Source organism: Rhynchophorus ferrugineus, unplaced genomic scaffold, assembly GCF_030347505.1.
Source record: "Rhynchophorus ferrugineus isolate W39M unplaced genomic scaffold, kcgeb_rfMv2 rfM3, whole genome shotgun sequence".
NCBI lineage: Eukaryota > Metazoa > Arthropoda > Insecta > Coleoptera > Curculionidae > Rhynchophorus > Rhynchophorus ferrugineus.
The window spans coordinates 23650134-23675233 of record NW_027472582.1 but is presented as its reverse complement, the minus strand read 5'-3'; the positions used below and the strand labels follow the sequence as shown (position 1 = coordinate 23675233).

At 29.2% G+C, this 25100-nt stretch overlaps 3 protein-coding genes across 5 annotated transcripts; 1 reads left to right on the top strand and 2 right to left on the bottom strand.

The window, feature by feature from the left end:
• Window positions 1–326: 326 nt before the first annotated feature.
• LOC143193638 (uncharacterized) lies at window positions 327–8480 on the bottom strand. Its single transcript, XM_076399966.1, has 11 exons — window positions 8367–8480; window positions 7723–7812; window positions 6027–6167; window positions 5615–5782; window positions 5413–5555; window positions 4362–4550; window positions 2928–3042; window positions 2216–2356; window positions 882–1049; window positions 684–826; window positions 327–573 (listed from the first exon to the last, which is right to left on the bottom strand). Exons 3-11 carry the CDS (start codon window positions 6160–6162, stop codon window positions 400–402), a joined length of 1377 nt encoding a protein of 458 aa, XP_076256081.1. The 5' UTR covers window positions 6163–6167; window positions 7723–7812; window positions 8367–8480; the 3' UTR covers window positions 327–399.
• Window positions 8481–9081: 601 nt separating this feature from the next.
• Window positions 9082–17058, bottom strand: Ptip (PAX transcription activation domain interacting protein). Of its 3 annotated transcripts, none has more exons than XM_076398572.1 (15): window positions 16885–17058; window positions 13858–16825; window positions 13279–13410; window positions 13010–13147; window positions 12838–12948; window positions 12650–12779; window positions 12481–12539; window positions 12175–12379; window positions 11872–12107; window positions 11603–11710; window positions 11411–11553; window positions 11217–11360; window positions 10909–11140; window positions 10514–10727; window positions 9082–10430 (listed from the first exon to the last, which is right to left on the bottom strand). In XM_076398572.1, exons 1-15 carry the CDS (start codon window positions 16978–16980, stop codon window positions 9866–9868), a joined length of 5481 nt encoding a protein of 1826 aa, XP_076254687.1. In that variant the 5' UTR covers window positions 16981–17058; the 3' UTR covers window positions 9082–9865. The 3 variants fall into 3 exon arrangements, with proteins under 3 accessions (XP_076254687.1, XP_076254688.1, XP_076254689.1); XM_076398573.1 differs by having other exon boundaries at window positions 12650–12770; XM_076398574.1 differs by lacking the exons at window positions 10909–11140; window positions 11217–11360; window positions 11411–11553; window positions 11603–11710 and having other exon boundaries at window positions 9770–10430.
• A 225-nt stretch (window positions 17059–17283) lies between these two features.
• LOC143192848 (serine/threonine-protein phosphatase PP1-gamma catalytic subunit B) lies at window positions 17284–21455 on the top strand. Its single transcript, XM_076398584.1, has 8 exons — window positions 17284–17494; window positions 17604–17735; window positions 18083–18166; window positions 18220–18376; window positions 18431–18525; window positions 18582–18748; window positions 18798–18927; window positions 19755–21455. Exons 1-8 carry the CDS (start codon window positions 17440–17442, stop codon window positions 19916–19918), a joined length of 984 nt encoding a protein of 327 aa, XP_076254699.1. The 5' UTR covers window positions 17284–17439; the 3' UTR covers window positions 19919–21455.
• Window positions 21456–25100: the final 3645 nt, after the last annotated feature.

Sequence of the window (25100 nt, the reverse complement as noted above, 5' to 3'; positions counted from 1 at the left end):
ATCAATTTTGTTTACGGGACTGTTTTATTAAACGAGCTATTGAACATAGATAGGTAAATTTTACAGACCCACCCATTAATGCACATTCATTTTTATAATAAATTTTGGCATAATTGACGTTCTGCATAATCATGTAATTTGCTATAATGATTTGGCATCAGTGACTAAAAAATTAAAAAATAGGTTAAACAAACGCTGCCAAGACACTATGGGCACTAGATGTTGCCAACGTCGACCAATTCCCAATTCAAAATCCTTATATAAAACTTTCTGGTTTTCATTTGATTGACATACAGATTAATTGATAGGTAATTAAAAAACGACTATTTAAAAACAATATATTTATTTCATTAAAACGAAATATATGATTTATTAGGTTATTACATAATTAAATAATGTTCATACTTTTGTTGGTTGACTAGGCGGCCTTCTCTCCAGCCAAGCTTTGATACTAGGTAAGTTGTGTATCTTTGTCAAAAATTCTTGGAGTGCTGAATATTTGTTGAGAATATCAGGTATACGATGTTTAAAATTTGATAGTGTTACAGCAAAAACTAAATCACTCCACGTTATCTGATAAAAATATTTAAATTATTAATTCAATTATCATTAATTCAGTAATTAAAAGAATATAACAAATTTAATTAAAGCTGTATTATATAAATGAATTTCATAATAATCACCTGTGATCCAACTGTAAATCCACAATTATTAGCAATGATTGTTTCGAATTTTTCCAAATAGAATGGAAAATTTTCCTCAAGAACTTTCTTTTTTATTGCTGCAGCTGTATCTGGATCAGGTTCATAGGTTATTTTAGCAATTTCTAAAATATTTAATATCGTTATTACAGTGATATGCATACAGATAGTTAATATTGCCTTTTTTGAGATCACCAAGAGTATCTACTAGATAATCGCATTGCAGAGCTTCCCATTCGTCTTTGCCGGCCAAATTGAATTGCCTAGCCAAATATCTAGCAATCGACATACTTTGGGGTATTTGTTTTCCATCGATTTCCAAAACAGGAATTTTCCCAAAAGGCGTGCCTGAATAAATTCAATGTTTTAGCATATTTAGATGTGAATATATTTTATTACTATGGAGTATTGGCAATATTACAAGGTTTGTACCGAAGTTATATTGTATAGGTACAATTAATTTAATTGTATCTTACCCAAATAAAATATTTTTAACAAAAAAATTGAACCGACTTCAAAAAATAAATAAGGAACTCACTAAAAGGTAAAAAATAATCAAATTTAGATTTTTAACAGAAGAAAAAACATTTTAAAATAAAATATGTATATAATAATCATTGTAATAACTAAATAAATATAAACAAAAACCTTATTTAACCTATCTACTACACGTATTTTATATATTACCATATATACACAATTTAGCTTAACTACTACCAACTGAACACTTTTAAGTCGGTACGAGCAACACATTAGATTTGTTTTGTTTGTAATTTAATTTTGAGTATATATCACAAAATTATATTATTTTTTGTATTGTTTGGGATCACTTCAGGCCGCGGGTTCCGCTTCCTAGCCTAAGAGATTTGAGAAATCTTCTAACCGACTCCCGGCAGGGACAACAACAAAAAATTGTTGACAACGACTTCAGTTGCCTACAACGTTTCTAAGACTTCTCATGTGATATAGTTAGTGCTTAAAAAACAAACAATGGCTTTTGCACTGAACGACTTCCGATTTTCCGTCACATCAACTCAGCATTAACATTATATACAAATATCTGATTATTTTAGTTAAAAAAATATGTGAAAACTCCCTCGATTCAACAAATAACCCCCCCCCCCAATCAGATCTTGACTAGCTTCCAATGGCACCACCTCTTAAATATAAATAAAAGTGCACTCTTAAATATAAATGAAAAAAGAATTTTGAAAATCGGTCAATAATTAACTGGGAAATCTGCGAACATATATTAAAAAATGTATATACAGACGAACATAAAACCTCCTCCATTTTTGAAGTCGGTTAAAAATTAAAAAAAATAGTTATTAATGATGGCAAAATATAGGTACCATTTTATTTCAATGCTTATTATTTCAAAATATTTTTTTAACTGTCTCCAATGCCACCTATTCAATAATAACATTTATGAAAACACTTCACTTATATTTTATACTAATCGAAGTGAGTGTTTTAGCTTATTACTGTTTGTTTTATGCAATATTTTTACTTACTGTCTTTTAATTGAGGCCATTGTTCACGGGATATTCGAACATCTTCGTATTCTTGGTTGGCATATGCAAATATATATCTAATGGATTCAGCTGCTCCAATTGTGTCAAAATAAATAAGTTTGTATTTTGGTGCCATTTTACCTAAAAATTATACACGATGTTACGCATGTATCTTATCATATCGTAAATTTATCAAAATAAAACTGACAAGAAAAACTTGGCCGAAATTTAATTTATATAAAAGTGACTCTCAATACAACTAAGTATAAAGCTTATCATTTACCAATTACGTATATATTTTATGTATATATACATATACATTCAACAACATGTATTACATTCAAATTTGTTTGTTCCCTAAAAGCATGAATCACTGTTTATTATTACTAATCGTAGAAAAATATGAAATAAAAATTAGATAACTTATTTATTATCGAGATTAGAGTATTTATTTTATTGTGTAAGTGTGTATTTTATTATTTTAATGAGTAAAATAGATATTCCCTAGATTTTTTTTGTTTATAGTAATATTTGTTTATTTGCTATATTGAACGCTTATGAAGATCTGAAAATAGGCGCAGGACAACTGACTTTGGAAATAAATTCCCAACATTTGTACATTAAGAGTGTATTAACCCTTTAAGACTATAAAAGACCTCATAGGACATTTCAGAATTAATTTTTTTTGTATATTTTAAATTCTCCTTTTTACCAACTATGGGTTTGTCTCGACTGGGCCTAAAGTTTAACGTGGGCTCCGAACCACGGTCCTCAGCATTAAGCCTATCGACTGGCAGGTGACCAACTTTAGAAATCATCCCAGAAGACATCCGGTCTTACACAGCCTGGTTACTGGCGTGACTGGGATCATTTTCCTTGTCGGATTTTACACTCTTACCTAGAACATTCATAAATATTAAACAATTACAAACATAAATTTACGACCATGCCCCAGCAGGATTCGAACCTGCGGCTATTGCAACAGTAGGAGGACCGTCTTGTCGCCTTTACCACTGTACCAATCAAGCCGGCTATTTCAAGTTTTACTGTGCCTATATATATTTGTTATATTAGATCCAGGACTGAACCCTATTGCTTAACGTGGAATTCAAACTCTCTCTTTCTCGGCATTACGCCGCCTACCGACTGTCGTTTTGACTACTGCACCAACCAAGCCTATTTATATAGCTACAGTTTAACTTGAACTGACTTGAAAATACTAATTAAATACAAAAACAAAGTAGTAATATGCATATAATATGTACGAATAATATAAACACGAAAGTGATAAAATGGTTTAATTTAAATTAATTAATTAATTATCTTTAATCAGTTTTGTCTAGATTTCCTTGCATATGACAAGTGTGTAGAATAATTGCTGCAAGATAGAAAAACAATTATTTTTAAAAATGTTTATTCTAATGTTGAAGTATTTGGTTATCAAATATTTGTTCCTTGGCACTTCGTGATTTCTCGAAACATTGATAAATTAACTTGCTTATTTACTATGACTATGCATTAAGTCATCTTTGTTTGAAAATTAATTAGTGTTATTTTGTATAACCGACTGTTTTAATAGATCCAACATATTTTCAATGGAATCTTAACTTTGTGGGGTCATGTTAATATGGAAGTTTTCTGTTGAATAAAAATATATTTATTACTTTGGTTGCTTGTTAAACCTGCCGTTAGTTGGGCGTATTGCATACACTATTCTAATTAATACAACTTTCAAGTTACAACAAGTTATTTCTACTGGTTCTATAATCTATAATTTGAGCTCACGTATTTTATTATAGATTTGAATTGAAAAATATTATTCGTAGTTGATCCAAAGATTTTTATTTATTACGTATAATATGAACGAACTGAACATTAAATGTTATGTAAGTACATATTTGAAAAAATGATTTTCCAGTACAACAAAAGTAATCAAACATAGACGATATGTTGGCAATTCCGGGAAAGCTTATTTGGCTAGATAAATTATATTTGGCTATCTATGGAATTTTTTTGGTATTGCCATTTTGCTATGTTGAAAATAGTTAAAAGTATGATAAAGGTTAAAAGTTAAAATAATAGCTTTTTTTAAATTAAACAATTTTATTTCATTAATAATTTTTATAAGGTAATGAAATAGTGTTTATCTTTTCAGTGGTTGCAGTGGCTTGATAGGCGGTCTTGTTTCCAGCCAAGCCTTGATGCTAGGCAATGTATGGATTTTATTCAAAAGTGCCGTGATTGCTGGATATGGTTTCAAAAGATCGGATTTCGAACTAATGTGATTTTCAAAATCTGACAGAGATGCAGCAAATACTAAATCACTCCAGGTTATCTGAGAAAATAATATTTTAAATTATGTATATTAGAAATGTATTAATTAATAAAATATAAAATGCTAACTTATTGTTAACAATATATTGTGTCTGCAAAAAAGTTCGTGACGTTTTTTTTTTGCGAAATCTGAAATGGTTTTGACAATGATATGCTTCTTTTGAAAGCAGCTTACTTCTAATAAGGGATTTCTGAAGAAATGAATATAAGTGATACCTAGAGGGAGCTAATAGTTGTGAGGTTGTGAGTTGCACAAAAGTTTTCAACCAAGCTTCCGTAATTTTTGACAAGTCACCCAAAAAAGTATGCGGCCGGGTGCCATTTTCCTGACGTTTTACATAGAAGAGTTGAGAATTAATGATCGGATCAATTGATCAATAGTTGCTTAATCTTTTTTTGCCATCAATTTAGTGAGACCATATTAAAAATAAAAGAAAATAACTGGAATTGAAGTACAAAAATGTATTGGTTATTTGGAAGACAAAATTATAAACAAATAATAAGTTGCTTCCGTTTAATAAGATACTAAAACCTATATGGACCCACGAAATTTAATTATGGGGATGTTCTGCGAGAAGTAATATCAACATGATACAAATATTTTACACTACTGCACCCAGATACTACACGAACAATTACTTACACTGAGACCTTCGAATTCCAACTGTAATAGAAGAAATTAAAGATTCGAAACAAGACATGATGAAAGACTCCACTCCTATACAACACAAGTGCTGTAATTCTTGGACAACACTTAACTAGGACCCAGTTTGAGCCTGACACGAACTAAAAATGTCACGTGCATTTTCCCAGACACAATATTAGAATTGTGTATTACAGTTGCAATGTTAATAATTTAATACCTGTGATCCTACTGTAAATCCCCCATTATCTTTAATAATTTTGTCAAATTTTCCTAAATAAAATGGAAATACTTCCTCAAGAACTTTCTTTTTCAGAACTTCAGCTTTCTCTGGATCAGGTTCAAAGAAGGCTTTGACAGCTTCTAAAACGTATAAACATGTTATGTAAATCACGAACATGCATACGAGCATTCGATCATACCCTGTTTAAGATCTCCAAGTGTGTCCACTAGATAATCGCATTGTAAGGCTTCCCATTCGTCTTTGCCGGTCAAATTAAATTTACTGGCCAAATATCTAGCGATAGATATGCTTTGAGGTACTTGTTTTCCATCAACTTCCAAAATTGGAAGTTTTCCGAAAGGCGTGCCTAAATTATTTCAGCATTAAAATATGCTGAATATAAATTTTTGTTAAAATCATCATCTAATATATTTCTATCTCATAAATTTTGTGATATACGTGAGATTAACATTACGAATAAATTATTTTAGTCATCCATCAAGGTTATCTTTTGTAAACCTATGATACTTGAAATTACATAAAAACAGAGGTAATATATTAACGTTTTCGCTTTATTTCTGTTTGTTGTATTCATTTATTTTTTTACTTACTACTTTTGAATTCAGGCCATTTGTCGCGGGGAACTCTAAAATCTTCGAATTCTTGGTTTCCGTAGGCAAATATGTATCTGATGGGTTCAGCTGCACCAGTGAAGTCAAAATAAATAAGTTTGTATTTGGGCGCCATTTTAGCTATAAATTATTTATATATTTATATACGAATGTTAAATAATAAATTGTTAATCTAAAATAAATGCTTAAGCTGTTTGTTTTTCGAATGGTTATGTGAAATTGAAATCAGAAAAATATATCAAATCGTTACATTTTTAAGGGCAATGAAAAAATAATTAGCGAAACCTAAGACGACTAAGACGTATGAAAAAAAGTTTGTGAATAATTTAGCTAATTTAACAACTTTTATATATATTTGATATTGCTGTTATAACTTATAGCCTATGTATTACTCTATGATTTTTTACATTACACAGTTACTTTTTTGAACCTCCTATTATAAAAAATTCTATATGAACGATCTAAGTAAACTATAAAAATTATAAGAATCATTGAAAAATCTAAAATATTTTATAAAATTTACTTACTTGAATATCGAATATCGATATAAACGTGACGACAAAAATTTTACCTAAATGTAATTTATTTAAAAGTTAAAAGTGAAACATCATTGTCCTTATCTTTTGACAATTATTTGTTCATGAACACATTTTAAGATAATAGTAGTAGATAATTTTGTTTACGAAATATTTCATAAACAAAATTCATTATAATTAATAAATTCACAAATTCCAAGAATTGAATGACTAGTTAATTTTCGTATCCATAGAATGAAAGTATTTGTACGTGTTGGAGTAACGTTTACTTCAAAAATTTTTTTGCACCAAATTTTTTCGCTAATGTAGATATGTATGATGTATTATTTTCATCTGTACATTTATTTCAGCTTTATTGTTAGTTCAATATATGTTCAGCTCAATTATTTTTTGAAAGTGTATGGAGTGAGGAAAACTACGATGTTTACTGTATCTACAAAATTATTCTGATTAACTGAAGCTATATACAGATGTTGGAAAGGATTTGTAAACAATTCTCGTCCTCTCGAGTCCCCAATAATTGAATACACAAAAGATTCAGATAAACTTCGATGCAAGATGCCCCTTATACTTGCTCTACTTTGCGGCTGTAATTTTTCAATGGCTTCGAATTTCGAAAAATTTTACCTACATTTTCTACTCATGTTTTAGATGCGATGTATAAAAAACTTGACCTGACCATCTATACGACCCTCTTAAGTAAACGTTTTGACGTACATTATTCATATAGCAGATATACAAAATTTAACATTTTAAAAATTGTTTAGATTCTTCTCAATAACTTGTAACAAACAGCAAATGTTAATGAGCGTTTTGCAACATATTTCACTTACAGCAGTAATAACTTCAATACGTAGTTTTTTAATTTGTTGCAATGAGTAGAAGAAATGTACGATTATTTACATCAGAAACTGTCAGCACATATATGAATTATTTTTAGAAAAATAATATGATAACAAATATTTGGTATAATAATGGAACTATACTATAAAAATAGTAAACATTACTATTGCTTTCTGCTAATGCTTATACTTAACATTTATTTAAATATCTTATTTAATTAACTCTTATTATTTTTGTTTAATTTTGATTCTCCAACTAAAAATACGTATATATTTTTTGAGTTTTTTAATACTTACTGGTAACTAGTACTATTTATACACAACTAAAATCTTAACAGGTCATCTACGTTGACAGCCTTGTACTTTTGTTCTTCTCTAGTGAATCACCTTGAACGAAAAACATTGCATGTTTGGTTATTATTTTTTTTTTACTATTTTAAATCAAAACTACAGATTAAATAATTTTTTAATATTTAATTTTCACAGAAATTATTTTTGGTTTGAAACATTTGTTGTTTGTCCCATATGAGTGAGATCCATTGTTGAAGAAAGAAAATACATTTTAAATGATGTTTATCTTTAGAAAAAGTCGAAAAACTGAAGATTGCTTATTTTAAAAAAAATGGAAATACATCATTTCCACAAAAATACAACTATTGGAATCTCTCCATTCTATATATGTATTCTTAGGGATTTATATTTTAAATAAGAATCAAATCTAATAGATTTTAGTCTTAGTATAATTTTAGATAATAGCAAGAATTAACTGATAAATATTGTCTAGGTAACTTATTATGGGTGTTCTGAAATTTAGGCTACTGAAAGCTTCTCTCTAGTTTTCTGTATTTAATTTTAAAGTACCTTTACACTTATGTAATAGTTTGTCTCACTTTCAATTTTTAGTTCAACCTAACATTATATCTATATTTTTATTTACTTACCTCTCCAATCAGTCAGATAAAATAAATCCTGGGATCCTCCTCCAATTCTATTAAAGGTTACAGTTGATATCAATACCTGAATTAAATTGACTCCATATCGTCTACATACTGTTCGCTTGTTAAATTCAACAAGTGAATTTATAAGTCTAATTCCCCCTAAAACGGGTCGGTATAACTCTCAATTCATATGTCTTAGAAAAGATGGTAGTGATTCTTGTTATACCAAGGAAGCATAGATTACTTTTTATCAATTAACTAGCTGAGCAATATTATTTTACTCTTATCTAGCCCACCGATATTAGATATATTAGTTGTGTACTGTATTATGCCCTTCGAGTTTAATTTTGATATTACTTAGTAGGAACTTGAGTGGATCTACCATGGTGGAAAACCATCCCAGTCATACCAGTAACCAGATTGGGTTGATATAACCGTAAAATGTTGAGGATCATAGTGTGAAGTCCACGTAAAGTAGTAGGTTTAGTCCAGATAAACCCTTAGTTGGTAAAAAGGAAATTTTTAAATATAAGAAAACAAATTTGGCATATACCAGCAAAAATAATATCCTAATTATCCAGATCTTTATCACATTGTCATATTATTTAATCATATCATAATTCTTTATTTTGGTTCATAATTTAATTAATTAAAAAAAATATTTTACTGTAATATATAGAAAAATAAGGTCAACTATAGCAATAAAACTGCATGATATACTCCCAAAATTGTATTATAAACATAAAAATACTTTGCTATATTTACAAAATATCCATTCACGTATCTAACATAAAAATTATAATCTTATAAATTGCATTTCAGTAGTTAAAATTTAAGGATACATTTAGACTTTAGTCACTATTGACAACAAATAAAGGTAATTATATCTATTATACTATACTACTGGCACTTAATTAATCAACAAAAACTTAAAAATAATTAACGTTCAACAAAAAAAGTAAAAAAATATATCGTTTAACTATTTCTATAAAATATATAATCTGAAATGTTAACAAACAACCTGGTTTGAGTGTGTATAAATGAAACTTTGTAAATTTAATGAATATTGTCTTATTTAAAAATATATTTAAAACTTTGTTTTATTTTGTTTATTCTTTACCATAAAATTGCAATGTTAATGCTATTTGTAGTTTGGTCCCAGATATTATAATTTTTTTAAATTTTATATAATAGAGAGTATTTATATCATAAATATTTGCAATTTGTTTTGACGTGGGTCACAAACATTGAAGTAATATATAGTATATAATCCCCAACATTCTCAATAAAAAGATAAACCAGGTTGTTCTTTAACTTTTTAATTGACAATTTTAGCCATAGGTATAAAGTATATTAAAAATAGTTTAATAGGCAAAAATATATGTATCACTGAACAAAAAAACTCGAAACTATTTTGACAATCATTCAAGTTTCTTGCAAGACTTTTTAAATTTATATTGTACAAGGTTCGGTTACCGATTCATTCTGAAAGTCTTTGAAGATCATACAACACTAACAGTATATGGATCAATCTCAAAATGTTGTTTGAGAATGGCGCTTAAAACCAATTCAACATTGCATACAACCCTCTGTTTTTCTTTCTTATGTTTTAGTAGATCAGCTACTAAGTGTAAATCTTCTTTAGAAATTATTATGAAGTAAGTCAAAGGTGATGTTGCATTTGATGCTTCAATTTGTGCTTTACTTCGTCTGATGCGTTCTAAACGTCCGCCACAGGCTTCAATTAATTCACAAACTATCTTTTTAGTTGGAAAAACGCTGGGCGTTATCCAAAATATCTTTCCCTCAAATATTTTATTTCTGTTTATTACTTGTAAAGTTCTTTCCAAAGAAACATTGTATGTTTTATTGAATTCATCCATGGGAGGTATAAAATCGTTCTCTGGAAGGAACATTCTTGCTGTAAATGAATCTTCTATCCATTTATAGGTAACTATGTAACAAGATTTTGTAATAGCAAATAACAATTTATGGGTACGACCTAACTTTGGCACAACCAAATGTGTAAAATCTTTGTAATCTTTTGAGACACAACCACCTAATTCTCTGAAAAAATATGTTAGTTGAACATTTTAAGTGGAAAATAAATATATCATGATTTGATAAATATTATTTTAAAATCGTAGTACCTGACATTCTTTTCTAATTCTTTTACTCTTTCAGCTTCAAATTGAGAAAACATAACTTTATATGGACTATTTGGAATTTCCTCTGTTATATTTTCATTCTCGTCAGTATGTTCTGTTTTTAGCTTCTTTGGCTTTGGCAATAATACAGGTGATGCTGACCTTTTTACCCTCTCATACAATTCTTGAGATATATTTATGGGTGCTTTCCATGCATCTATAATATAAACATTTATTTTAAATTATTTGTGATAATTAACAATTACTTATGTAACAGTTAGAATGTTACTTTATTATAATTTATATTTATAACAACAATAAAATCTGGTGAATATTTGTAACAATGTCACAGCAGTCATGTATATAAACAATAAGTATATTTTTACATTTTTACTTACGCATCATATTTGGTACCAGTTTCGGATCAAAATTTAAATTTGGTGGATTTGAATATGTTTGATATATTTGATTGTCCATTTGGTTCATTGCTGTAAAGTTTCCCAGAATAATGTCAGTTAACCATTGTACATTTACAACTGGTATGCCCCATTTTTTGGCATGATTAAATTTTTTACCCTCTGCTTTTGCGCATATTAACAACGTATTATGTTTCGAAAAGTATGTTGTACACTGAAAATGATATTAATATAAGGGCAAATAATCAAAATATTACTAAATAGTATGAAGAATAACTTTATTCACTTACTTTTGCACCAGTATACCGTATCATTTGTTTCACAATTTGACGAATATTACCCTCAAAGCCACTAATAGATATTAAATGTTTAGATGCAGGAGTTATATCAAGATATATTTGGGGTAAATGCAACGCAGTCCAAGGTGGTAATACCTAAAATTAGACAATTTAGAAAATACTACAAATTATCTATATAGGCCTACTTGTTTAGTTTTAATAACATCACTCAACCATCTTATGGTAACGCATCTCTTAAGATCACGTAATGCTTGCATTACGACTCCATGCCTTTGTGTTTCACATAAAACATGTGTAACCCTACTACAATATTGTTTTTCTACTTCTCCTAAAAGTATAAAATATACTACTAATTTTTAAAAATATTTTTCACATACCTCCATATTTTTCTATTTTTTGTTGCCATCCTGCTAAATTTTGTTCCAAATATTCTTCAACCTCAACAACAACAAATATACAACCAAGTAAGAATAAATCTGGTGGTACTGAAATAAATATAATGTTATCGTTACATATATTGAAGGAATGTAATATCTTCAAAATGTTGTTATATTGTTACAAATAACACCTTCCCTTTGTTTCATACTTTTCAAGTTCTATTTAACATCTAACATGACTACATATTAATTAATATGTTTATACCTACACTTCAAATTTGGATTATGGCCATAAAATGGCCCAGCTCTATGTTGAACAGGTATAGCAGGTTTTTGATTGAACTGAAGCTTTGGTGGTTCATTTTGAGGTGTTAAAGGTAAACTAGAGACTCCTGGAGGTTTAATAATTTCGCCATTAGGACCACTAATTACACGACGATGCTGCAAGGCAATAATTTCTTGTGGTTTGGAATTTATAGCAGCATTATGCTGAGCCGTCATCATTCTATAGTAAAATTAAAAATTATAATTTTGCTTTTAAATAATTTTCATATCTGTTAATTTATACAGACCTCAAAGTTCCAGCCGCTGATTGTTCTGGTAAACCTTCAGGTCTAGGTGTTGCTCCAATAGTTCCACCACTTTGCAGTTTTATACTTAACATATTCGCTAATGCTGTTTTTGTTTTTGGATTTACTTGTACTTGCGGATTGGTTGTTGAATCAGCTGCCGTCGGCTGCCCCAAGGGTCGAACTGCTGGTTGAGGAGTTAAAGGACCTAGATAATTAAAAATACTTAAAATAATGTTTTTAACACATAGTTTTATAGTACAATTATACACTAAAAGATATTAATTATATAAAGAATTATATTCTTACTTTGTTGATTCAAATGATTTTTTTGAGCTTGTTCTCTTTGTAGTTGTAGCTGTTGTAACCTAAAAATAATATAAATAATATATGTCTATTAAAAAGTGTTCCAGTGTTTATATTATATAAAATTAATAACAAATTTTCTTTAAATATATTGTATAATTACGAAACTTACTTATACTGTCTTAATTGGGCCTGATCACCAACAAACTGCTGTCCTGGGTTTTGATTGATAGGACTTAAACTAGGGGCATGAGGAGATTGTGGAACTTGAGTGGAAGTGCCCTGTTGAGGTGCTAAAGTCCCTAAAATTTGTTGATTTCAAATATTCTCTTTTATATTAAAATACTTATTTTTACAAACCTGGAGTAATATTTTGCTGTAAATTGGGCGGTAGAACTATACCTTGTTGCTTAGCTTGCTGCTGCAACCACTGCACTTGTTGTTGAGCTGTCAGACCTGGAGGAACATTTCCTAAAATATAGTTTTAAATGCATTTTTGGATATCATATTAAATAAGTGATGATTATAATACCTCTAATTAAAATCTGACCTCCTGCTCTTTGTTGAACCTGTTTGGCTAGTTGTAATTGTCTTTGTTTTTGAAGTCTAGCCACAAATAGTGCTTGTTGTTCAGGCGGCATTTTTTGGAGTTGATTGTGAGTTTGTGCATCTAAATTGAATTTGGTATTTGTATGTAAATGAGTATTTATTAAAAAAGTTTAAAAATTGTTGATGTGAATGTTAAATGTGGTAAATCTTATAAAAAATATGGCTAAATTCTAAATCAAGTAATAAAAATACCTAAATGTATAAGTTGTCTTTGAGGTATTCCAGTTTGTTGTCCAGGAGGCCACTGTAATCTAGGTCCCACATTTGCACTTGCTGAAGATTGCTGAACTGCTACATTAACTGGGTGCCGGATAATTTGCTGTCCTAACATAAAACAAAAATATAAATAAAGCACCAACTTTCATTATTTATAAAGTTACTGTCAGATATAAAAAGGTCAGATGCTTCTGTTTTATGTTTTATGATTTTCATCTTATCAGTAGGTATTTAAATTATATATACATTATTATATTGATATTATCAACAATATCATCAATTTAATATATAGAAGACACCAATATACACTAATCATCGGAAGAGTATCAGATATAAACAAAAAATCAGAATTCTTGATGTTATTTTAATTTTTAATGGCAAGAAAAAGTTTGTAGTAAACAGTTGTTTTTTAGGGTAGTCAAATATTTGTACTTTTCTTTTAAAGCAAATACCATTAATTAAATTTTCATCAAAAGAAGATACTAATTAATTGTTTAATTCAAATAATGTGTAATTTAAAAAACTATATATGCATATGAGTTATATATAAATTACCTTGTATTTGTGTTCCTTGTTGCTGTTGTTGAGCCCAAAGTGGTTGCTGACTTAATTGTGGTCTTGGCATAGTAGCTTGAGGATTCTGTTGTGCTTGGTTAACCAACATTTGCTGAGTAAATTGTCCACGAATTACTTGTTGATTTATACCAGCATTAATCTGATTCATTTGATTTTGTTGGCTTACTGACTGGGTTTGGCCTAATGTTGGTGGTGCATTTAAACCTGGCTGATTCAAATTGGTTTGTTGATTAATAACACCAATATTTTGATTAATTCCTTGATCAAGACCCATTGCCTGGTTCATATTCTGTTGATTTATATTCCCTTGACTGATACTACTTTGTTGATTTTGTTGCAATAACTGTTGGTTTAATTGTTGTCCCAAATTTTGACTGTTTAATTGTTGGTTTAGAGCTTGTACATTCATTTGATTGATAGTAGCTTGGTTCAGTTGATTTTGGCCATTCTGATTAAGTTTCTGTTGAATATTTTCAAATTGTGATTGATTAACAAACTGTGGTGTTGTTAACTGTCCTTGGTTTTGAATTTGAAGTTGCTGATGTTGACTGGTATTAATTTGTTGTTGAACTAATAATTGTTTTTGAGATATTATATGCTGACCTAGTCCCTGTTGTCCAAAGTTTTGGTTTATTGGTTGATTAATATTCTGTTGCTGAATAACCCTGTTGTTTTGTAATAATTGAGGTTGACCTATTAACTGTTGGTTTTGACTTAATAATTGTTGGTTTTGATTTTGATTAGCAAGTCTTTGCTGATTTAAAGAAATATTTCCCTGACTTAGCCCACTAACATTTTGAGATTGATTTTGGTTCAACAACTGCTCACGTTTTAATTGCTGTAACTGTTGAATTTGCTGAGAACTTAACTGATTCAAATGTTGATTCTGAGACATATTTGGTAAATTTAACATAGCCTGTTGATTTGTTTGATGTTGTGCTTCTTGATTAATAATTTGTTGAGTCTGCTGATTTATAACTTGGTTTTGGTTTATTATCTGACTAGATTGGCTTACTGGATTAGAGTTTTGTTGATTTATCAGCTGATTTTGTTGATTTATAAACTGGTTTGGTTGATTTAATAACTGATTTTGTTGACTTTGAGACAATAATGAGTTTTGTTGAGTCAAAAGTTGGTTTTGCTGTAATTGCTGATTTATGATCTGATTTTGATGACTCATTAATTGATGTTGTGTCTGATGAGAATTTATTAACTGTTTCTGAGACGATACTTGATTTAACAAATGACTATTCATTGAAACTTGAGGTTGGTTTATTAACTGGTTTTGTGCCTGATTTATTAGTTGATTTTGTTGAATTTGTGATGATGATTGGTTGATAATCTGATTTTGATTTAGCAACTGGCTCTGTTGATTTTGTCCTAACAGTGAATTTTGTTGATTCTGCTGATTCAAAATGTTTTGTTGGTTTTGTCCTTGGTTTTGGCTTAATAACTGATTTTGTAGCTGTTGGTTTTGTTGCTGCTGTAATTGGTTTTGCTGCGGATTAATTTGCATCTGATTTTGTTGATTAATTTGCAGTTGATTTTGTTGTTGACTCATTTGCTGTTGATTTTGTTGTTGAATACCCAATACTTGGTTCTGAACTTGCATTTGTTGATTCAGTTGATTCTGTTGATTTAGTAAATTTTGCTGATTTGAGGGGCTGCATTGTTGATTTTGCTGTACTAAAGTTGGACTTGACTGAGTTTGTGAATCAACTAGTTGGCTTTGTCCCTGTGTCTGTTGATTTAATAATTGTTGGCTAATTAATCCTTGTTGGCCCATTAAATGATTTTGTAATACTTGTCTTTGTCCTTGGCTTAACTGTTGATGCAACAACTGTTGATTCACATTTAATTGTCCTGTTGATGATCTTTGAATGATGTTTTGCTGATTTTGTTGTTGTATCCTTTGTTGCAACAGTTGTTGATGTATTTGTGTATTTGTTGTATTTGTGTAAGTATTTACTTGTCCTTTCAATGACTGTAAGGTTGTTGGTCTTGCTGATGAATTCCCAATTAAGCGACTCAGATTTTGTTGAAGAACAGTTTGCTGGTTTTGATTGTTCAGAGAATGATGAACAAGTGATCTTGACATTTGATTGTTTGATTGACTTGACCCTGGAGAAAAACCAGATAACATTGAAGACTGAGATATAGATATTTGCTGTCCAGCTGGTCGAATATTTTGTGTATTCTGATTATGTTGTAGTTTACTTAGAAAACTTGGGGCAACTACATTAGGTGGAGCTATTGTTTCACTACTGCCAGTAACTGATGTACTGACAGAAGTAGGTGGCTGATTCCAGGGCAAACTTTGTTTTAATTGTTTGAGCAGTGCTTGTGTTGAGTCTGGTATCGCTTTCTCTTCATTTTTTTCCTCATTTTCTGGTACATCTGGGTCAAATCCAGTAATTGATGTAGTGGATTCTTGAGGTTTAGGTGGTTTTGGCCAATTTATCAACTTTGGATTAAACAAGGTAACATCTGGCAACCTATTTGTTTTAACTGCTTCTAATATCCAATCAGCAGTAACAATTTTTATGTTTTCTGGTCCTACACTTTCAGCTTTTTTGAATTTTTCACTATTAGTAATACCTGTTACTAAATAATTACAATGTCTACTTAACTTGTTATAAACCAAACCCCCATTGTATGTAATTAAACCCCATAAATAATTCCTATCTTCTGCAACTTGTGAAAAACAAAATATTTTTCCTTCAAATAACTTTTGAGTAATAGGATAAATATATGGTTTCGGGTCTAAACGCCGTTTCAAACGAACACACATTAGAATCCATTTCGGTGTTACAGCAGGTATCTCATATAAATCATTGGCATCAGAAATATCATTTTCTTCGGGATTATTTCCAACAATTAAATGAGTAACATAATCTGTAATATAATTCTGATGCTCAGCACCACCAGCTTTTAATAAGCTCTTTATCTGTCAAGAAAAATATTGTATATAAGTTTTAACGTCTTAACTACAATTAAATTTCCTACCTTTTCGTGCACTTCACCGCTAATAAAATATTTAATATCCTGAAAAATTGGTTCCGAAATCTCTAAGTTTAAAAATTTTTCACTCAATTCTGTCATAGTGAGTGACTTTTAGTCAAAATTTTTAATCAAACTAAAATAATGATTTGTTTACACCACCGCCATACTCGTTGTAGTACTAAAATGTCATTTTATAAAAGTCAAATATCTTAATAACAGGTATGCCAATAGGTTCATAACCCCAAACGTAGGAACAAATTTCGTTCAATAAATTGTAAATAAGAAATTAAATTGCCTTAAAATTACCAAAACGGAACATGGCAATGTACCAAATTGTTCTACGTCAACTTTATTTATATTATTAATTATATAAACATTTCTTTCATATATAGGGAATTGTAGATTTCTCAGGTTGCTAGCTTCGGTTTCTTCCGCGATATCACATACAAAAAAGTTGTTTATGTTTGTGGGGCACCATTAAAATCCAAAAATATCTTATTCATCTGTTAAATCTAAGTCATCATATTCTTTAAAAAAAGCCCTGATAAGTGCAGACCAATGGCGGAAGCGGACAAATTAAACATTGATTCAATTATAGCCCGATTGTTGGAAGGTAAATTTTGAAGGTCGATTTTGTGGCATAAATATGGCCGCTATGGTTGACGCCTTGATAAGTGTCATGAACATTTAGTAATATAAATTTTACATTTATTACTTTTTAGTTCGCGGTGCAAGACCTGGAAAAAACGTTCAATTAACCGAAAATGAAATTAGAGGTTTATGTTTGAAATCGAGGGAAATTTTCCTAAGTCAGCCCATTTTACTAGAATTAGAAGCTCCTTTAAAAATTTGTGGTAGGTACCTGAGTTCACTTTTTTTCTTTTTTTTAAAGTTGCAATATTAAGTCCAGTTATAAGCTTTTTTATTGTTCTTATTTTTTAACTTAGTAATCCTTTAAACTCTTACATAAAAATTTTATAAATAGTTTTTTATTCCAAGGATAATTTGGTGATTATAAATAGTTATTAAAATTTGTACATTTTAGTTTTATTTAGTAGCATTAGTTATGTGTAATAATTGATTGTATCATTTATTAATATTTTTTATCTGTATAGAAGTAGCCTGTTGTTAGTCATAATTAATTTTGTCTACTATCTTATGATGATATTGAAGTGATATTTTTGATATGAATTTTTTTTAGGTGACATTCATGGACAGTATTATGATTTACTACGTCTCTTTGAATATGGAGGATTTCCTCCAGAATCCAACTATTTGTTCTTAGGTATTTCCTTGTATGTTATATGCAGTTCAGTTTTTAAAATTAAATTTATTTAGGAGACTATGTTGATCGTGGTAAACAATCACTCGAAACAATCTGTCTTCTGTTGGCCTATAAAATTAAATACCCAGAAAATTTTTTCTTACTTCGTGGTAACCATGAATGTGCTTCCATTAACAGAATCTATGGTTTCTATGATGAATGTAAAAGAAGGTAATATATTGTTCTGCTTTATAATATTTTCATTTATGGCATAATTTGTTTTAGATATAACATAAAATTATGGAAGACCTTTACTGACTGTTTTAATTGTCTTCCAGTTGCAGCAATTGTAGATGAAAAGATTTTCTGTTGTCATGGAGGTAAATGTGAAAATTATTTCATGATGAACAATATTTTTATATTTTGTTTATTATAGGTTTAAGTCCAGATCTTCAGTCAATGGAACAAATCAGAAGAATAATGAGACCTACTGATGTACCTGATCAGGGATTATTGTGTGATTTGTTATGGTCTGATCCGGATAAAGATCAAATGGGTTGGGGAGAAAATGACAGAGGTGTTAGTTTTACTTTTGGAGCTGAGGTTAGTTTAGAATATGTAAATATTTTTTTTTATTGTTTTAAACTTTTAGGTTGTTGGAAAATTCCTTCACAAACATGACTTTGACCTGATATGTAGAGCGCACCAAGTAGTGGAAGATGGATATGAATTTTTTGCAAAAAGACAATTGGTAACATTGTTTAGTGCGCCTAATTATTGTGGTATGTTATTAATATATTTCTGAATGATTTTTATGTACTTTAAACAATATATTGAATTAAATTTAAGGGATTTATAATAAGTCATGTATCCTACATAACATGGGACACTTCTATAAACTATAATTATATTAAAGCTTTCTTATTAGCTTTCTTATTTCTTATGCTTGAAAAAACATATATATTATATACACTCTTATAAATAGGAGTGTCGCTGAAATTCACCTTTTGTGGTTAGAACTTTATGAACTATGTAAAAATATTGTCAACCTTGATTTTAGTATTAGTATTAGTACTAATTAGATTTTTATAGTGTTCATAAAATTTCAGGCAAAAAAAATTGACATTAATAGAAAGAGAGAATAAGATGAATCTAGTGAAAAGAAGAAGTGGCAGACATTAACGGATTATTGAACAAACTGCTGGTGGTGCTCCCTATCGCTACATATTATTTTATTGTATAACCACTTGTTCTGATCTATGCGATTTTTATTTTGTCTAAGTATCACTCTCCACTTTCAAAACTCGATTGATGGTTATTATAAAGAGATGAGTTATTCTTTGGTTATAAAATTTGTTGCTACCATTAAGATGGGAAAAGATAGTGATTACAGTCATACATTATAACACGCTAGAAGTCTTAAGTTAAAATTGATGAAAAGAAATTGAATTAAAAAAGATATCTTTGCATTTCTTAAAAGAAATTCAGATTTCAACTAACACCAAAAGGAAAGCTTTAATCTGTACATGTTAGTTATGAAAACATCTATTACACATTTTGTCAGGTTATAAATAACTATTAATAGGTTCTTATGTCAATTTGATTTCAGGTGAATTTGACAATGCTGGAGCTATGATGTCAGTTGATGAGACTTTAATGTGCTCGTTCCAGATCTTGAAACCGGCCGATAAAAGGAAATTCCAATACAACATGAACTCGGGACGACCGGTGACGCCACCTCGTGGCGCAACCAATAAAAATAAAAAGAAGTGAATTAATGATTAATAATAATTTATTACGATACGTGTTAGAACCTAGACGTTACGTTTCACTTTGACATTTCCCATTTATTTTTCTTCTTCATTGGCTTTAATGCCCTGCTTGATCTTCTTACTTGGGATATATTCAGGGACGTGCAAAATTTGTTATCTCTTCATACATAATCTCAATTTAGGTTGTATTCAACAGGGTATTGAAATCTGTGCATAATCCATAAAATATCATGATTGTGAACAACCAGTTTTCAGAAGCCGTTCATTTTCATTCATACACCATTTAATTTCATAATCATTTTTTAAAGCCCCTTAAAATGTATCTTTTATAGGTTAGGGTTTAAAATCATCCCTTCATAATGTTAATGTAAATTTAATCTAATTCCACTTAAGAGGTATATTTACTTGTTTTGTTATAATTTTACTGAAAATATTAATTTTTCTTTATGAATTGGGAGACAGAAAATTATTTCATTGTTGCTAAACATGTTTAATTGAATTGTATCTCAAACTTGTAGACATATCAAATGGTTTGTTAGTTTCTGTATTGTCATCCTTTTAGAATTTGGTTTAGCAATTATGGTGCTATGTAATACTTATTTAAATTATGATTGTGGCATTACAGAGATATATATTATGTACTGATTACAGGCATTTAAGTTGTATATTTAATTTTTTTTCATCAGCGTGCCAAAATATTCCTCTAATAGTAAGTAAAATTAAATATCAAAACAGGCTAAATATATTCTCTTGGCATAAAGATTTCTAATAATGTTAAGTTTCAGTTGAATTTAGTCACAGCTTTTGCTCTAGTATTAAAAAATGTTATAATTGAATATTAAACACCTGAATAATTTTTTAGTCTTATTTTATTAAAAGGTTTTTTATATTGTAGTTAGCTTATAGTATTAGAACTCTATAAATTTAAAATGTAAATGAAACAATGATTATTTATTATGATAGGATGTAAGTTCAAAATCCTAACAATAAGGTGTTACTTAAAAAATAGAACAGAAAAACCTTGCCCAAAATAAGTCTAAAAAAAGGTATAACATTGTTGGATAAAATTAACTTAAGTAAGTTAAAGTGAGTAATAAGGAAATCATTATTAAAAAGGGCTGTATAAAAACAAATTTTAACATGTTAAGTTTCATCAAAAAGGAGTTAAAGGAGATACCTGAAAAACTCAACTTCAGAGACTTCATTCATTTCTTTTTTTTGTTTAATTATTTTCTGACACTTGTATAAAATATATTTTTATATGTATTATTTTGTTTTGTTTTTATATTTGTTGGCTAGGTGGAACTGAGCTTAGTTGTTCTCCATATAGATAGATTATTGCACGATTGGGCTGAGTGCCTAACCTTTCCGCAGCTACAACTTATCGGTGTGGCGCTGTCTGTTTCGCGAATTTAAGTTTTGTTCGCTATAAAATATGTTTCTCGTCAGCTAGGGTTTTTGTATACCCGTTGGTATTTTATTTTTGGATCTAGTTAATTTTATGCCTTAATAAATTAAAAATGTTTTAATAATGAAAATGGTATTATTTTATGTTTTTTTTTCGGAATATTTTATTATAAACTTATGATTTTTCATTGCTACAAGTTTTTGAATCTTATGTTATATACAGTGTATTTGTAGATGACCCTACTGTTCGGTATATGCAAACAAATGCAATGTGACAAAAACATATTTGATTACTTAAAAAAAATGTTTGCCGTTATTTATGCTGATATTTAATATCAATTAGTTAGGTAAGGTTACAAGTAATTTGAGCATAATATTATTTATAGCCGTAAATAATGGAATTCGTACTTTGTAAATAATAGAATTAAAATTGTCGATATTTATAGAGATATTCGTAATATTTTGAGTCAGTCATTTGTATGGAAGTAGTTTAAAATTTCTCTTTTGGAATTAAGTTGATGATGATATAACTAAAGCTGAAACTAAAAAGGATTTTCATATAGTACACAAAGTTTGGGAATTTCTTCAAATATCTTGGACTTCTTAAAATATTGTGTGTGAATTAAAGGGATTTATATTATAAATGTGGTAACACTATTGATCTATAAATTGGTGCTGAACAATATTTATATATATGTTTCTAATACGATCAAAGAAATACAAATTAAAACATCTAGAAAATAGTAATTGGTGTAGTTAATTAATTCAAATTTAATAGAATATAGATAATTTTCTAACATTGATAAAATACTAAAAGCCATATAGTGAATCAACATGTTTAATGACTGTAATAACTGTAAGAGTACGTACATATGTATGTAGGTAAATGGATATTAGTCAAGGTAAACTATATGATTTTTAGTGGCTGGACTACTGCTTAACCACGGTCTCGATGGCCCTAAGCGTTCAACCTATCGACTAGCGCGTTGGGTGTTTGAGGTACAACATCGGGTTCACTGGGCCTGCTAGTGGCGTTACTGGGATCATACCCCTCATCGGATTTTATACTCTTGCCTATGGAGAATGACAAAAAGATTTAGAACCAGTCCTGGCCGGATTAGGATCTACGACTATTGTAGCAGTAAAAGTTCACCACCGCGGCTGAGTATAGATATAGTTGATAACGAATTTCATATTATCAAGATGCTTAATATTTATTCTTATTATTGCTTTACATGGGGTATATCATTAATTTAATGATTGCTTTTATGCAAAAGAAATATTTGCGATCAAGTCTTCTGCAGAATATTTTCTTGTGTTTTCTCAATTTCAAGTATAATCATTAGTTCTGACAGAACATTTATTGTCTTCATTCACTTTCAGCTTTCACACACAGCTTTTAAATATAATTTTAGTCAATATATTGTTCAATATACTTTTAATCCATATCCTAATTGATTTGGGTTCATGTTTATTTTGCCTTAAATTTAAAAAAAATCTACCGCAATACCGATGTAATTATATTACTATCAGTTTTAGCACAATACTTATTACCAATAAATGAAATGTATTCATATCATGCTAATCTTTTCTTTTTGATCTATAAATTACACAAAAAACAATGTCTTTGAATTGAACAATGTTTGAAACAATGTCAATTGAAATGGGTCGAGCCAATTCAATTTGAAAATATACTGACATTAAAGTTGTAAGGAATTTTTATGGTAATCAGCTTACTGTATGACCATTTACTGAAAGAAATTAGTATAATTATAATTATATTTATGATAATTATAGAATAATTCCTCTTTTTAATGTTTTGATTTATAAGGTTTTTAATAAGAGAGGCTGAATATTGAACTGGGACAAACTATGCGTGAGGTATTAGCACATTTCTAGTTTGAGAGTAGGTTTCATTAAGGTCACTCCCGGTTTCTCATAGATGCGTGCAACTGGTACTTAATTTTCAATAATTACAACTGCAAAGCTTGGTTTAAATTTAAGCGATTACTGAGTTATGCTGAGTTTAATTATTGAATGATCGCGGTTTATTGGCATAGATCTCAAGCTTTTTTTGCATAATGTCCATCGTGGTACCCGCAGTGTACAATGTATTGCCCTGCTGGAATTATATTTCATTCACAACATATACAATTTCTGCTTAAATATATCGACTATCATCATTCTGTGGCTTAAACAGTTGTTAGGATGAAAAACCTAGTGGAAATTATGCTTGTTAATATAATCATTCCTACGAAAATGCACTAAAAAGTCACTAAATATTTTTTCCGGTCAAAATTGTGGCCATAACGAATATCCATTTTAATAATAAAGTTGGTTTATTTGGGCTTACTTCTCAATTGTATAGTGTACCATGATTGTAGCAATATGCGATCGTAAATTGTTAATTTATATTAATGAACATTATTTAGTTATTAGTCTTTATCCTAAATTTGCAGGAAAATTTCCATCGTACGGAATTATCAATCTATTTTTGTAGGATTATGATGTCCTTATTTAGATTAGGATATTAAATTAGAATTCCGAAATAACTTCTAACATATAGGGTGTTAAAATATGTTGAATTTCATTATGAGTTGTGATTTGTTTAAATAATAAATATTTTTTATTTATTATTGGTGATTTAGTATTAAAGCATTAGCATATATTTACATGGTAAATTTAATCGTCATAAGATTTTCAATAAGCTGTTCAATGCCAATAAGCTATTCAACTATTGCTATTCAATAAGTAACAGTATCAAGTTATTACCATATATTAACAATTTAAGTAGAAATACTATAAAATGGAAAGTTGACAACGTTGCAAAAGAAAATTCGCAAGATGGCGTCGTAGTGTTACTCGCCCGACGGCCGCTGTTATCTGGATTTTGATCGGATATATAAACAAATAACCTGAGGCGCCGGTAAAACTTGTTTTGAATGATCAGAACGATAAATAAACTTTGTAAAATGTGTCCGAATTGGGACTGTTTCAGATAAAAAATGTGTGAAAATATATCGCGAAAAATGTGATTTTCTTTGTCCATATCGGCAGTGCAAGTGTATTACGTCTTCGTTTGTTTCTTGTAATTGAGTATTTTTGAACATTCTTGGATTGTTTCTATAGTTTTTTAATTATTTTCCCGTAAGTATAAACCTAAATTGTTATGTTTTTAATCAGCTTATTATCATTTTCATACAGAAATCCGGTCAGAATATGAAAATATCAGGGCGTATCATACATAAGCTATCACTGCCAAGAATTTCTCCGGGTCGCTATTTTTGATATATTAAGGTTTCTTCCAATTTTTATTAAAAATATCGATTCGGAGCTTATTGTGTTTTCTGGTGAGGCAATAAATGGCTTTTAAAAGATTTATTACCCCTGCCGGGCTTAGATTTATCAGGTTTTAGCTGAAAAATTAGGTTTAGAAGCAATTTATCGGTGGAGGAATGTTGCAGGAAGTCTTACTTTTTCTGTTGGAAATATTTTATGTCTTCTTAAAGTACTAAAGAATTATTTTTTATACTGGTTCTCTGTCCGAAAATATTGTACCCTTTGTCTAATTAATTTTAGAATTGTTAATATTTATTTTAATAGATTAAATATTCTGATTTGGCAAATTTAACTTTATTTCTTTTTATATATTTTTTGTAATTTAATTTATAATTGTGCTTATTATCAGTGTAGTTGGTTATTGTTAATAAAGTTAATTATTTTTCACACCAAATAATTGTTTTTTTGTTTTTGTCCTAACCTATTCTTGTTTTGAT

Excerpts from the sequence above, each read along its gene's own strand:
- LOC143193638 (XM_076399966.1), bottom strand. The coding sequence starts at position 6,162 with ATGGCGCCCAAATACAAACTTATTTATTTTGACTTCACTGGTGCAGCT. Across the intron at positions 1,050-2,215 it reads ATGGCCTCAATTAAAAGACA|GCACGCCTTTTGGGAAAATT; the intron begins GTAAGTAAAAAT and ends GAATTTATTCAG. Across the intron at positions 827-881 it reads TCTTGGTGATCTCAAAAAAG|AAATTGCTAAAATAACCTAT; the intron begins GCAATATTAACT and ends TAAATATTTTAG.
- Ptip (XM_076398572.1), bottom strand. The coding sequence starts at position 16,980 with ATGACAGAATTGAGTGAAAAATTTTTAAACTTAGAGATTTCGGAACCA. Across the intron at positions 13,411-13,857 it reads ACAAGGAACACAAATACAAG|GACAGCAAATTATCCGGCAC; the intron begins GTAATTTATATA and ends GTTTTATGTTAG. Across the intron at positions 10,728-10,908 it reads ACTGGTACCAAATATGATGC|ATGCATGGAAAGCACCCATA; the intron begins GTAAGTAAAAAT and ends TTTATATTATAG.
- LOC143192848 (XM_076398584.1), top strand. The coding sequence starts at position 17,440 with ATGGCGGAAGCGGACAAATTAAACATTGATTCAATTATAGCCCGATTG. Across the intron at positions 18,526-18,581 it reads GATTTTCTGTTGTCATGGAG|GTTTAAGTCCAGATCTTCAG; the intron begins GTAAATGTGAAA and ends TGTTTATTATAG. Across the intron at positions 18,928-19,754 it reads TAGTGCGCCTAATTATTGTG|GTGAATTTGACAATGCTGGA; the intron begins GTATGTTATTAA and ends ATTTGATTTCAG.